Raw genomic sequence first — 12,773 nt, 5'->3', positions numbered from 1 at the left:
AATAATCATGAGGAAATCCAACATTCCACAAAGAATGAATGGGACAAATTGAGTCCTATTGGAGTCAATGGTTAAACCTGCTTCTAAAAGGTTTTATAGTTTCCTATTCATGCCACGGGATGGCGACAAACTGATTAACTCTCAACATTCAAGTCAATTGTGAATCTAAAACACTGTGGGGTATAAAGCAATCCGAAATTGAAAATAAATAAAATGAAGCTTCAAGAATGCTCTTTGGTGAAATAATCTTTATTGTATTCCATGAGATAGGCCTACATTTGTGTGCCTTTAACATTCCTTTTTACATACCAGATAGTAATAGTATTCACACAACGTTGCTAAACACAAGTAGACTGCGTAGTTCAAGTGGACAGACACAATTCCAAAGAGCACAAAGCTGAGTATTAAGTTGTGGCAAGTAATAGAAGAGCTCTGAATCTTTTTTTGTTTTTTTTTAATGTCGACACATACTTTCAAAAACCATTGATAGCCAAGGACCAAGGTGTTACGTTATGGCTAGATAATTGGTTTGTGGTTCACTTTGCATGTGGCCTTTATGGCCTTGACTGTAAACAGTGTTACCATCCATGAATGACAACACACCGCTAAAAGTCTTTTTTAGTTGTACAACAATGCCTTGAAGAAAGAGCGAGAGGGTCCCTGGCAGACACGCAAATAAATAAAACAGCTTTTTGATATGCACCTCAGCATTTGCACTTTTGGTCAAGCTAACAATTTTCAGGTGTATGTCCGAGTTACTGAATAAATAAATCACATAAAAACAATGGTCCTACACGAGTAACAATAGCAATAGAGTGAATGATACTGTGGCTAAGGTGGCCATTTTTACAACGGGAGTGTTAGTACGATTTTTATATATTTTTTCTCAAGGAGGACATGCTCTCGTAGACTGGCTCTAAAAAACGGCGAGCCACCAACCAGTCAGCCGGCTTCCCTTTTCATCTATTTTACAACATTTGTGGCTTGATTCAGTGCACTACGTTGGTGAACGAAACAAGCAAGGCATCTGTGTCATCATCCATAGAAATCCTGTATGGCGAGCATGCGCCGTGCTATGTGTGATCAACGCAACACAGAGGATCAATGGCATGGCGGGAGTGTTAGAAAGTTATCCGGTGAGTAACTACTTCTCACGTTCTTGTTATTATGGTTAAAGGAGCATTTTGATGTTTAGAATGGGTGATATGAGGACAGTTTGGGTTTACTAACAATGGTTTTAAGTCGAAGAAACCATTTGGAATCAGGCTCACATGATGGTGGGCATTGCTGTTTGGGAGTGCTTTGCTCACTCAGGGCTTGGACAAAGAAATCCTGTTTGTCAATACTTTTCTTCAGATCTTAAGACCATCTTTCTGTTTCTTGCATTTCTTTGATATCCATCTCAAGTCATTTGTTCTCAATACGAAGATATTTCACAAACTAGTAAAACGATTTGTCTTAACAGTAATATTTTTTCCACAACTGCTGACACTTTTGAATTCCTAATATGTCATTAAAACATACTGGTAAAGCACTTACTGGGGCAAACTCGTGTATGTCAGGCCCCCATAGCTCCTTAATGTTTAGATGTGAAATAAATGATCTGGTGAAGTTTTTAGTCAATATGTACTATTATGCTCTCTCCTCATTTGTTCGAAAAAAAATGGGCACACTAGTTGGAAAAATATATTAGTGACACAAAACAGTGCACTAGTTGACCATTAGAAATAATGACTTAGGAATGTGGAAACCTTACCTAGTTCTTCACAGGGGTTTACTAATAAGGTGAAGTTGCATACTAGTATGCAACTAAAAGTGGCAGGTGAAGACAGGATTTTAAAAATTATTTACCAGTTGAGCATTATTTTGATAGCTTTCACTAGGAGGATTCTATTGTGCGACATTAACTGTGTAGAGTAATAATACTAAATCAGGTCAGTCATTACTAATAAGGTTTCGTTGTTTCCACATAGGCCAAACGTGACAGTACTGGTGGAAAAAAAGCACACCAGCAAAACAGTCATTCTATTAGTGCACTAAATCATCCTCAGTGATGTTAAAAAGTATACTGTGACATGGACCATACCCTGAATAGCAAGGACACGGAATAAATGACAAATGGCTTTCCATAGTGCAACTTCATCACAGACTTATTAACGCCTCCTTCTATGCTGTGTTAATATACTTCAAAAACCTGAAGTGTGAAGTTTGCGACAATTAGTAAGATCCTGTCTATACTTCCTTAAAATACAACAGAGAAGTTATGAAATAAGCAACCATGTTAGAACTTCTCTATCGCAGATGCAAAAAAAAAATACTTGTGGAGTCACCTAAATCCATCACGTCGTTTTACGTGACAACAATGACAAGGGAAAAAAAATCACAGCACGGAAATGATATTGTGCGATAACTCAAAAAGCGGTTAGCCAAGTCAGTTTGCGCTTCTTTGTATATACTTTAAATGCCATGCAAGTCATCAAACTGAAAACGCCTATGGGCTCACACATCCCTCAGATTTAAATGTGGACTTTGTTTGGCTTCAGTAACGCTCATCCACGCGCTAACTCTCCAGTGTTTGTTCCCCGGGTGAGAGACTGAGAGACAAGCTGTTGTTGTTGGTGGGAGGGTGGGGGTGGGGGTCGGGTGGTGGTCAGGGGTGAGACAGGCTTGACGGGCTGGGCTTGAGTGTCATGTACTAGCACGAGCAGCTGCTCTCGGTGACAGTCATCTCTGGCTGCTTCTCCAGTTTGATGTCGATCACTGAAGGGGGTTGGGAGTTAAGCAACACCGAACATGAATTTGCATATTCTTAGCTTCTCTCTCTTCCCCCTCAAACCCTTCTGCTAATTATTTTGTGGACAGCTAAGGTCCACAAGCTCAGACCCCGGTTTTGAGAACCTCTGCTCCTTTTGAAGGATACTGTCTTCTTTACTTTTCTCCGCCGTGCTATCCATTCCAGGTAACGCGGCCGCAACGCGACGAAACAGCTGTGACACAATAGAGACAAGGATTAGCCAACAATGTGATGCAGAGAAATTGGAAAAATACATCACTATAAGTAGCAATTTGAACCGGGAAAAAAAACACTCAAAAATGTAGACACATTTTGGCAGTCAATGTGTTAGAATTTACAGCGTTCCGTTTGTTGGGAAGTGGCATTATCTAAACCTAGGCAGAGGTCGGTCTCACTGATGAAGCTCCAAAAACAAATGTTCACATTCACATTTTTAAGGGGAAAAACAATGCGAAAAAAGAATTAATATTAAAATTACAGTCATATGAAAATAGTAGCTGATTAGACAATAGACAGAATCGAAGTTATCATATTTAAAAGTTTCGTGCTGTTATATGCTTGGTGAACATGTGTGGCTGGAAGTGCACAATGAAAGCACAGAAACCTGGGGTCTATCTGAGTTGAACAGACACAGTCTGTTAACCGTTCATCTTCATGTACAAGATCTGGCCTTGGGCAGAATTTAGGACTTGGTGAACTCCTTCACAGGAAGAGGTCATTAGCCGGGTTACAAATTGATCGGTTCAGGGAAAGACAACCAATTAAAATGTCTGTGTACTATTGTTTATAGCTGTTGGTGCTAGGGACGTCCAAGGGTGTGGTATTCAAATCAAGAAATCTACGTTTTACTCATGGATCACTTAAATTTGCATATACTCTCAATAAATAGCTCGGCAGAGGGCTGCAGAATCTGGGCGTCTGTCTTGAATGTCTGCATCCCCTGCCGCCAGTAAAAGACAATCTTCCTGTGTTGGAGCCTTTGTCTACAGTGTCCGATCGAATATCTCTGACAATAGTGAGTCACCGAAATAATATTCTATTTTTTAAAATAAACCTTTTTGCTTTCCTTTATTCAACCTTCATGTCAGCTTTCTGTCATGATATCTCATCATATCCGGTCTTTGAATGGTCCAGTAGTAAAGGCTGACATGACTTTATTTATGACAAATAAATGTTATTTTTTTTCCCCAAAATTATTTTTAGAGGCCATCCTGCGGCTTGCAACCCTCACCCCTCATTTTGTATAGGGGCTCCATTTTTAGAAACCTCTGACTGAGAAGACAACAGAGTTAACAGCAGTGAATTTGTGTAGATCACAAAGAGAAAGCGTGACAAAAGGGAGTCAAAAGAGCAGAGTCGTAAATTGGAGGGCAGAATCAGCATAGTTAGTGAGTAGCTAGAGAAATCGGTATCTCTACCTGTTTGACATTGTAGCCAGTCTTTGCGCTGGTTTCAATGAACATGACATTCAGTTCCTTTGCTCTGTGTTCACCCTCCTCCGTGGTGATCTGTCTGCTCAGTTGAAGGCCACACAGACCGGGAGGTGGATAGGGATAGGAAGAAACATTGCAAAGAAGACAGGCCCAAAAGAAGAGGAAACACAAGAACGCTTGCTGAGTCTTTGTTTTGACAGGGGAGAAAGAGATGTTAGTTTTGGTTATAACAAAGACAAAGATAGCGAGGGCAAAGACCAGTGCTATGCTAGCTAGCTAGCTAGCAGGAAAAAAATGACTCATGGCGTTGATTAAGTTGTGATCCGGAGAGTGAATCCAGAAAGTGAATGATAACACGGAGGAGTCACTCTCCATTGAAAATAAAGGACAACATGGCCGCTTTGCCAGCCGCCACCAACCTGTTTGACGTTATAGCCAGCCTTGGCGCTGGTCTCTATGTACATCACATTGAGCTCTCGAGCTTTCCTCTCTGCAGCCTCAACAGAGACTTGCCTGCCACCGGTCCCGGGAAAAGTAGTGGTGGTGGTGAGGGTGTAGGGAGGTGTTGGGTGGGGAGAATACATTGTGGAGAATCCCCAAAAATACATGCAAACACACACAGAAATGAAAACAAATCAAAATGACAGAATGAAACTGAGGAACATAACCTAACCGAGGTAAAGTAAAAGACAGGGAAGCCCCGTTTAGCACTGGGGGTGGCGGTTGAAGGGGTATGTTACAGGTCTAGTCATGATAGGTAAATATTTGTTATATGGAGAAACTATTTAAAAAAAAAGGCTCACTTAAAAATTTTCGCACTGCGCTTGACATTCACAAAAGTACGGAATCATATGCAAAGCGGCAAATCTTAAAGACAAACAAAAAGATGAATGAGGTACAGAGGGGAAATGTGGGATTCCAGGCTGCGGCGGAGGGTCTCCAAAAATGAACTATGGGGGTAGAGCTTGGGCCTTCTCAGTTTTTTTGCTAACTCAAACATTCTCGACTAATTCGGACGTAACTAAGTGCGAGACGAGTAGTCCCTTTCTCAACTGTCTTCAAATCTGAACAAAACAAAAAGTCAACAAGCATCGGGGAATGTAGTGTTCTTGATTCCACCCTATTTGACCCAATTGTGTCAAATAATAATCAAGACTCTTCTGTGACATTACTTTATTTGACGTTATTTGTTTGAGTCAGAATGATTCAGACTTGATCTTTGTTTTACTCCCTGGTGATTTCTACTATCTTTGTGACTGCTTTATTTCCTGTATATGATAGTTGTCCATGTTAAGCGCTTTGTTACAGCTTCAGCTGTTGTTAAAGCGCTATACACATCAATATATATTGTATTGTATTGTCGAAAACAATAAGTCACCTTTTGTCCGCCAGGTCTGTTTTGTTCCCAACGAGCATGATAATGACGTCACTTCCTCTCTCCGTCCGGACATCGTCGATCCACTTTGAAGTTTGTTGGAAGGAGTTGAGATCTGAACGTCAAAGGAAATTACAGATCTTAGTGCATGCATATCCGCTTCACATGGACCTCTAAATACTTTCAAGCTACTTTAAAGGACAACCGACATCACTTTTTTGTTCCCTAACTGACATCAGAAAAACGTTTTATAGCATCTAAAATACCCAAAACATGCAGTATGATATTTTTATTCAAATGCAAAACATCAATAAAAATGACTTAAAGTGTCCAAAATCTGCAAAAAATTGAGCTGCGAATTGGGCATTTTCAGAAAGTCCCGCCCCCAGTTCGTGACATCACGCTAAGACGTCTTGCATTGCTAGTGAATCAAAAGAATGGCTTCCGATTCGGATAATATGCTTTCTTGTTACACATCCAGTTATGAATATGATTCAAATAGTTCTGAAGAGGAAAGCATACTGTTTGCAATTGATTAAAGAATTTATTCCGTGCCATTTTGAGGCAACATTGGGGGGGAAATGTCTCACCCAAAAAGAGGCAGAAAATGGCCACCGACCTCCTGTGAGGAATGAATCAGCCCGTTTACATGGAGCTTGGACGCCCTCTTCTGGCTCTTTCTGGTGCAACACGAGGTTTTCAGACCAAACAAGCATTGACGTGATGGAAGCACTGCTACAATGTCTCCTTTTTTTCGGTCAGGGGCGTTCCTTCAGTGACGTCACGTACGGACTCGTCACCAACTCAAAAACAAGACTTCCGGAATATTCAGCACAAGTCTTAAAATGTAAAATATAGCTATATGCGGTGGAATCTTTGTAAAATACGCTCAGTAGAAGTCATTTGAAGCCATTTTACAAATTATGGACACAACTTGTCCGGAGACATCGGTTGTCCTTTAAAGTGAGTATTAGTTTCACAGATGTCCAACTTGCTACTTGTGTAAGAAAGCAAAAGTATTTAGAGTCGGAAAATGGAAAGGTTGGTTTGACAACTTCTCAGGAATTCCAAGCGGCAACATTTACACCCAGTGGACACAGCATTAGGTACACCAGCAACATCTACCCGAGGGCTGCTCATTTAACAAAATGTCCACAAATGTGGTTGTTGTTTTCATTTGTGGAAAACTGCAATTATTTGAAGATTTTGGTGACCTGATTTTGATGGACAAAATAAACATATTGTGAAAATGGACTGCTAGTAAGAATAATCGGCGTTATGAAACATTTTCCAGAATTGTTGATACAGCTCTTGAATCAGATCCCGCCAAAGTGGGGGGATACACATCCCAAAAACCATGTTGAGTTTTAGACATTTAACCACTCTTTTGATCAAAGACCCGATTCTTGGATTTACTCACGGAACCGTAAAATCACAAAAAAAAAAAAAAAAAAAAAAAAAAAAAATCTAATCACTATGCGTGCTCAGCATAGATTTGGGCCGAAAAATGTGACCCTACATCAGGCGCCACGTGATTATACTAGAGGGCCCTAATATTATATTTATTTATTATTAAACCATAAAAACATGCCAGTTATCTCGGAGGAAAAGGATTGCCAAAGAGAGGAAATGGACCAGAGGAGAGGAGGCAAGGAGAGTGTCTGGATATTTGGAGAGTCCATATCAAACTATAAAGTATGAATACATTAAACAATACACTGTTTACATGTGATGTAGTATGTACTGTATTTTACAGCTTAAGTTGACTTGAGTCTCGCTCGCTTTGCAAATGCCGAAAATTATCTGCGACGTTTAGATGCCACGAGCCAGCTATTCAAATAATGAATTGGGGCTAAACCACGTGCAACATGAGATAGTTTGTTTTGGTCAGGTCACCTTCTAATTGCCCCCCACCAAAAAAATCATTTGCAATGACAACTGCTTTTCACTTGGCTTATTCTTTCTTCTTTTGCAATCTGGATCCATTCTGGGACCGTGCTGCGCCCCACAGGTGAGTCTTGGGACTGTCATATGGTAATTTGTGAATAATGGGCTGTACTGGTCATCTGCAGTACCCTACCTATACACACTATAATAGGAATCAGAATTCACACTAATTTTTTTTCATCATCACGTAGTAATTCCACAGGAAAAAAAATGGTAAATGTGAAAAAATGTATCCAACTTTATATTGCGTAGCTGTACAGACTCTAACTCAGCACCTAAAATGGGATGTTAGTGATCAGCCCTGACTCACTGGTGATGTCATACACAACCACAGCAATGGTAGAGTCGCGGATGTAGCTGGGAATTAGGCTACGAAAGCGCTCCTGTCCAGCAGTGTCCCAAAGCTGGAGTCGGACCTGCGGGGGTGGAACGGTAGGGGAGGGAGATAAACGAGATAAAGGAGGGGAGGAAAAGCAGAATAAGAAAGGGAGAGCTAGGAATAGACGACTAACTGCGAGCCAAGCTTTTTTTTCATGAAGGAATGCCAAACAGAGTGGGGGGAACATTGAAATGGAGTGAAGGGGAGCAGTTAAATGCAAGAAAAAAAAGAGGTCGCTCTGAATCATTTTTGAGTCACACCCCCCCATTCAGAGGATCTACACCCACAAAGACACATCGGAAGAAAACTTCATTCCAACAGCCTCTTACATTTAATACAGCCTCTGATAGACAGCAACTAAGGAGCGTGGACACCCCCCTGGGCACTGCTGGTGAAACACTTTGCAGCCATGCTGGGAGATGTTCTCGCGGCGGTGTCCAGTGGGGTTTCCACACCACGTCACGCTCTTGCATCATATGCTCTTGCACATGATACCGTACAAGCAGAGGACAGGGAGGCCGTGATACCTACTGGCTATGTCATAAACCACAACTGCTGCGGCTGAGTCTCGGATGTAACTCGGGATGAGGCTGCGGAAACGCTCCTGTCCCGCCGTGTCCCAGAGCTGCAGCCGAATCTTTGGCCGCCCGTGACGCATATGCGCACGTGTGGGGGAACCGGTGGGATTTCATGACCCAGACAGAGGATGGAAGGATGACAAAAAAATAACAACAACAACAAAAAAAAAACAACAACAAAAAGGGAACGGAAAATATGATCATGTTTGGCAAAATGAATGAAGACACTATACGATTGGGTCAAAAAAAAATGTGAAAGGGTGATAATGTGGAAATGGTGAGTGCTATACAAAGCATGCTTTTAAGCATTCTAAGAACGTTCAATAATCCTTTTGCGGAAATGACATAGGAAAGATAAAAAATAGATATGGCTTACCGTACGATCTTCGAGATACATGGTTTTTGACAAAAAGTCAATGCCAATTGTTGCCTGCAAAACAATCACTACGTCAACATCATGATATCCTCAACACATGATACCAACAGCAGAAGAATTGCAGGATGCATCATTCCTAATAAATAAATAAATTCAGGGCGGCCCGGTAGTCAAGTGGTTAGCACACCGGCTTCACAATGCAGAGGTCGCCGGTTCCCGTCCCGGTCCGGCCTCCCTGTGTGGAGTTTGCATGCCCGCGTGGGTTTTCTCCAGGTCCTTTGGTTTCCTCCCACATTCCAAAAACATGCATTGCAGGCAGATTGAAGACTCCAAATTGTCCCCAGGTGTAAGTGTGAGAGTGACCGTTGTTTGTCTTTGTGTGCCCTGCAATTAGCTGGCAACCAATTCAGGGTGTCCCCCGCCTCGTGCCCGAAGACAGTTGGGATAGGCTCCAGCACCCCCCGCGACCCTAATGAGGAATAAGCGGTACGGAAAATGGATGGATGGATAAATAAATTCAGCCCTATGGCTGATTTCGTCCCCCATTTGGGATCCGGCCTCAAGTTTAATTTGGAAAACAAGTTTTTGTTTGAGATTAATTAAAGAACGAACACAACGAACACAATATTCAGTGCCTACTGGATAACAAAAATAATTGCTTTTCAGATTTTTCAATTGCAAACTGAAAAGGAAAAGAACCAATAATAAACTGATCAAAAATGTAACGCATGCATTCAGCAGCCCTTTGCTACTGCAGCTCAACTGCATTGAGGCTCCTTTTCAACCGCCTTTAAGTTTTTTTTTTCTGGAACTCATTATTTCCTTCCCAGCTATCTGTTATTTCCGATGGGAACGTGTCTCAAAATCAAGGTTGTCATCCTCCGCATAATCCCAGCTTTTTTGTTTACCTGATAGGTGTTGTCAAAGCTGTCATACATGAACCTGGTGATGAGCGAGGTCTTTCCCACTGCAACAAAAACACCAAAGTTCAAGCATCTTCTTTCGAATTATGAAGAAACAAGCACCAAACACTGCCATGCATCGTTGGGAAATCAACACCACGGTGAATAAAAACAAACAACACAGGTGGCAAAATAAAGGTCTGCGAGTCGGATCCAGCTCTTCCAAGTAATAAGCAGTCCATGAATTTTTGGGTTGTTGTACTTCAGTTGTCGCTGTTCTGTAAATTTTTGAGTAAGCTCATTATGCAAAGATACAAATCAGGAAGGAGGCAAATACTTTTCCACAACACCATAGATGTCAATTTTTGATGCAGCGTCAGCTGAAGAAATTAAGGTCATGTGCATTAAATATTGTTTTTATGCCTTACTGCTTACGTGCAGTGATTTTTCCAGATTCTCTGAAACATTGGATATTATGGACCGTAATTGATGAAATACCTGAATTGCTTGAAATTGAGAAAAATTGTCCTTCTAGAAAGACATAAAATGGGGTGATGCCCATTTTCAACCCTTAGAGCATTGGTATAAATGTTGTTGCTTGAGAGACAAACAATACTTTATCGTGGAATAGTTTTATAGAGAAGATAAATACAATACAATACAATACATATTGACTTATATAGCGCTTTAACAACAGCTGAAGCCCTAACAAAGCACTTAACATGGACAATTATCATATACAGAAAATAAAGCAGTCACAAAGATAGAAAGCACCAGGGAGTAAAACTAAAGTCAGGTTTGAGCATAAAGAGCATGCTTACACATGGCTGTCAAGAATGTCGAATATTAACAGCTATTTGTTTGATTTTCTTTGACAGTAACGCTTTGGGCTGAGACATGCCAACTACTTGGACCCCTAATGTTACTAGTGCAGTATTGTAATATCCCTTGATAATCAATCAAGTGCTCTATGAAGCCAATTGACAACAGACAATGACATCCGAGTAGTAGTGAGGCTGTACCTGTTTACAACTGGATGCTTTTAGACCTAATAGTGACATTGCACAAAATAAAACTTGACTCTTAGTAACCAGAGAAATATGCAACTCGTGTGCAAGCAGGCTCAATTAAAACAATTATAAATGCAGTAACCTCTTCTCCTCATGATGTTTTTTAAATACTCCATGACATGTATGTTCCATAGTGGAGAACATTAGGGCACAACAGTAGAAACATGTTACTCGCAAAGGAACTGTGCGGTACTTGACACCTATGCACTACTAGTAATGCAAGCCTATACTACTCATCAAGCACTGGATGTGCACTCGTAGAATTTGATGATGTTATTAGTGGTACAAGTCAGAATGCAGTTGTCAACTAGTTTACAGAGTTGCCAAGTTGCTAACGTGTACTACAATAGTATGTGCAAGTTGTTGTATGAGGGTAAAGAAATGGCAGTAATGCACATAAAACTCTGCTCAAATACAGCAAATCTACTACTGGGTACGAGTTGTTCTACTAATGTGAGAGATTGTCTTAATAGTGAGGAAAAATACCACCCTGTCACAATTTACCTGTAATTGAAATGGATATATTGAGTAAATGTCCAAAAGGTTTATTTAGTAAACATTCTTGATATGGGGGCTACTAGTACGTGGCATGCCTAGTAGTTTGGACTATTTGTGATCCTAGTGTAGTACAGTAACTTACTAGTAATGTTAATTGTGTAGTCGTTATCTAAAAGTCTGGCACTAGGAGTGAAAACGTAGTCACTCACTGGTTTGACACGTTCACTGTACTTCAGCACAGAATGGTCTTTCTAGTGATATCCTAGGAGGTATTATAGAAGGTATATAGACTTTAGACTAGATACCGCGCGTTTTAAATTTACATCCAATCGGCTTTTCATGAGATTGTGACGGAATTTACTGTTGTGCACACGCTGAGTTGGCAATATGGGTGGAGCCAGTAAAATAGACGAAAAAACGGATATACAAATTGTAATGATAGTTGCTAAATTAATTCAAAGTTAAGTTGTTTTGTATTCCAAGCCAAATACACAAACTCAGTGTATAAACACATAAGAATAATCAATTGATTCTCGACTGTATTATCCAGCGGCGTTAAATTGTCGAGGAAGGCCAAACGGCTAGTTCTAACCTCGGCTGGTCGACGTGGCTGAGCACGGTCCAGGTGTAAAGGGAGCTATCTTCTTATGTGTCCTTGCTTGGGTGCAATATTATCTCACTGTATTGCGGTTTAGTGTTCTGGCGGTAGTTCAGTACGCCGAATGTCAATAAAACAATTCCAGCTAAAACCGTCCAGCTCGCTCGTTTGACAGAAAGCCAAAGGCTACTAGCTAGTATTGGCTATCCACCCATCCATTATCGTTCACATTCACTGATGTCAAGGTGGAAAGGAATCTCACACACACACCACGACGCTGGATATCCTCTTCGTTAATTTGAGGGTAAGTCAACATTTATAATTCGTATCACTACTCTACAATGCCATTGGACATTATATTTGGTCAAAGGCGACTCGGTGGCGATGAGTGTCCGATGACATCATCACAATTCGAGGTGGAAAAATAAATCCAAATTGCCGTCTTCTTTAACCACCGGGCACAAAAATGTAGAATTATTGCAGTGCAACACTACTGCTTATTTTTCCCTCTCATTTGGGCCGCAAGCAAACTCGACCAGCTAGTTAGCCTGATGCTAAATAGAATATCCTCCACATCCCAGTTACCGAGCTCCAACTCCGAAACTCACCGCTCTGCTCGCCTAGGAAGACAAGCTTAAACTTCCGTAGAGGGTTGCCGAACTCCCCGCCGCCGGTTGTGGTTGACATTTTTGCCCAAACAAAATACGAGGCAGCGAACTAGCCGGCTTTGGGTGTGAATTGTGATGTCTAGACTGGAGAGAGGAGAGCAGTCACAGCACAGCAGTTGAGCGTCACACACTCACGACTGCCCTCTGCTTTAAAA

The 12,773-nt window shown here is 41.1% G+C and overlaps 2 protein-coding genes across 6 annotated transcripts in view; one reads left to right on the top strand and one right to left on the bottom strand.

The window, feature by feature from the left end:
* Positions 1-230: 230 nt before the first annotated feature.
* rab41 (RAB41, member RAS oncogene family) lies at positions 231-12,770 on the bottom strand. Of its 4 annotated transcripts, none has more exons than XM_088989814.1 (8): positions 12,559-12,770; positions 9,791-9,849; positions 8,883-8,936; positions 7,860-7,965; positions 5,606-5,717; positions 4,213-4,306; positions 2,921-2,987; positions 231-2,760 (listed from the first exon to the last, which is right to left on the bottom strand). In XM_088989814.1, the coding sequence occupies exons 1-8, from the start codon at positions 12,635-12,637 to the stop codon at positions 2,696-2,698; spliced, it is 636 nt and encodes a 211-aa protein (XP_088845940.1). In that variant the 5' UTR covers positions 12,638-12,770; the 3' UTR covers positions 231-2,695. The 4 variants fall into 4 exon arrangements, with proteins under 4 accessions (XP_088845940.1, XP_088845939.1, XP_088845938.1 ...); XM_088989813.1 differs by lacking the exon at positions 7,860-7,965 and adding an exon at positions 8,460-8,565 and having other exon boundaries at positions 12,559-12,767; XM_088989812.1 differs by lacking the exon at positions 4,213-4,306 and adding an exon at positions 4,647-4,740 and having other exon boundaries at positions 12,559-12,766.
* Positions 10,957-12,773, top strand: part of inppl1b (inositol polyphosphate phosphatase-like 1b) — a 37,364-nt gene continuing 35,547 nt past the window's right edge. The window contains exon 1 of one of the 2 annotated variants that reach the window (XM_088989808.1): positions 10,957-12,254. The gene's annotated coding sequence lies outside the window, so the exon portion shown is untranslated. The remainder of the gene's footprint in view (positions 12,255-12,773) is intronic. The other variant, XM_088989807.1, reaches the window with a different exon arrangement.

This window comes from Hippocampus bargibanti, linkage group LG02 (genome assembly GCF_051943395.1).
Source record: "Hippocampus bargibanti isolate YZ-2025 linkage group LG02, ASM5194339v1, whole genome shotgun sequence".
NCBI lineage: Eukaryota > Metazoa > Chordata > Actinopteri > Syngnathiformes > Syngnathidae > Hippocampus > Hippocampus bargibanti.
The sequence above is the reverse complement of the archived record's forward strand: the minus strand, read 5'-3'. Positions and strand labels throughout refer to the sequence as shown.

Bases quoted from the DNA above. Each gene is read 5' to 3' on its own strand.
- rab41 (XM_088989814.1), bottom strand. From the start codon at position 12,637: ATGTCAACCACAACCGGCGGCGGGGAGTTCGGCAACCCTCTACGGAAG. The intron at 9,850-12,558 runs GTGAGTTTCGGA...TTTTTGTTGCAG, and splicing joins CTTCCTAGGCGAGCAGAGCG to TGGGAAAGACCTCGCTCATC. The intron at 2,988-4,212 runs GTAGAGATACCG...ATTGTGTCACAG, and splicing joins CTGGCTACAATGTCAAACAG to CTGTTTCGTCGCGTTGCGGC.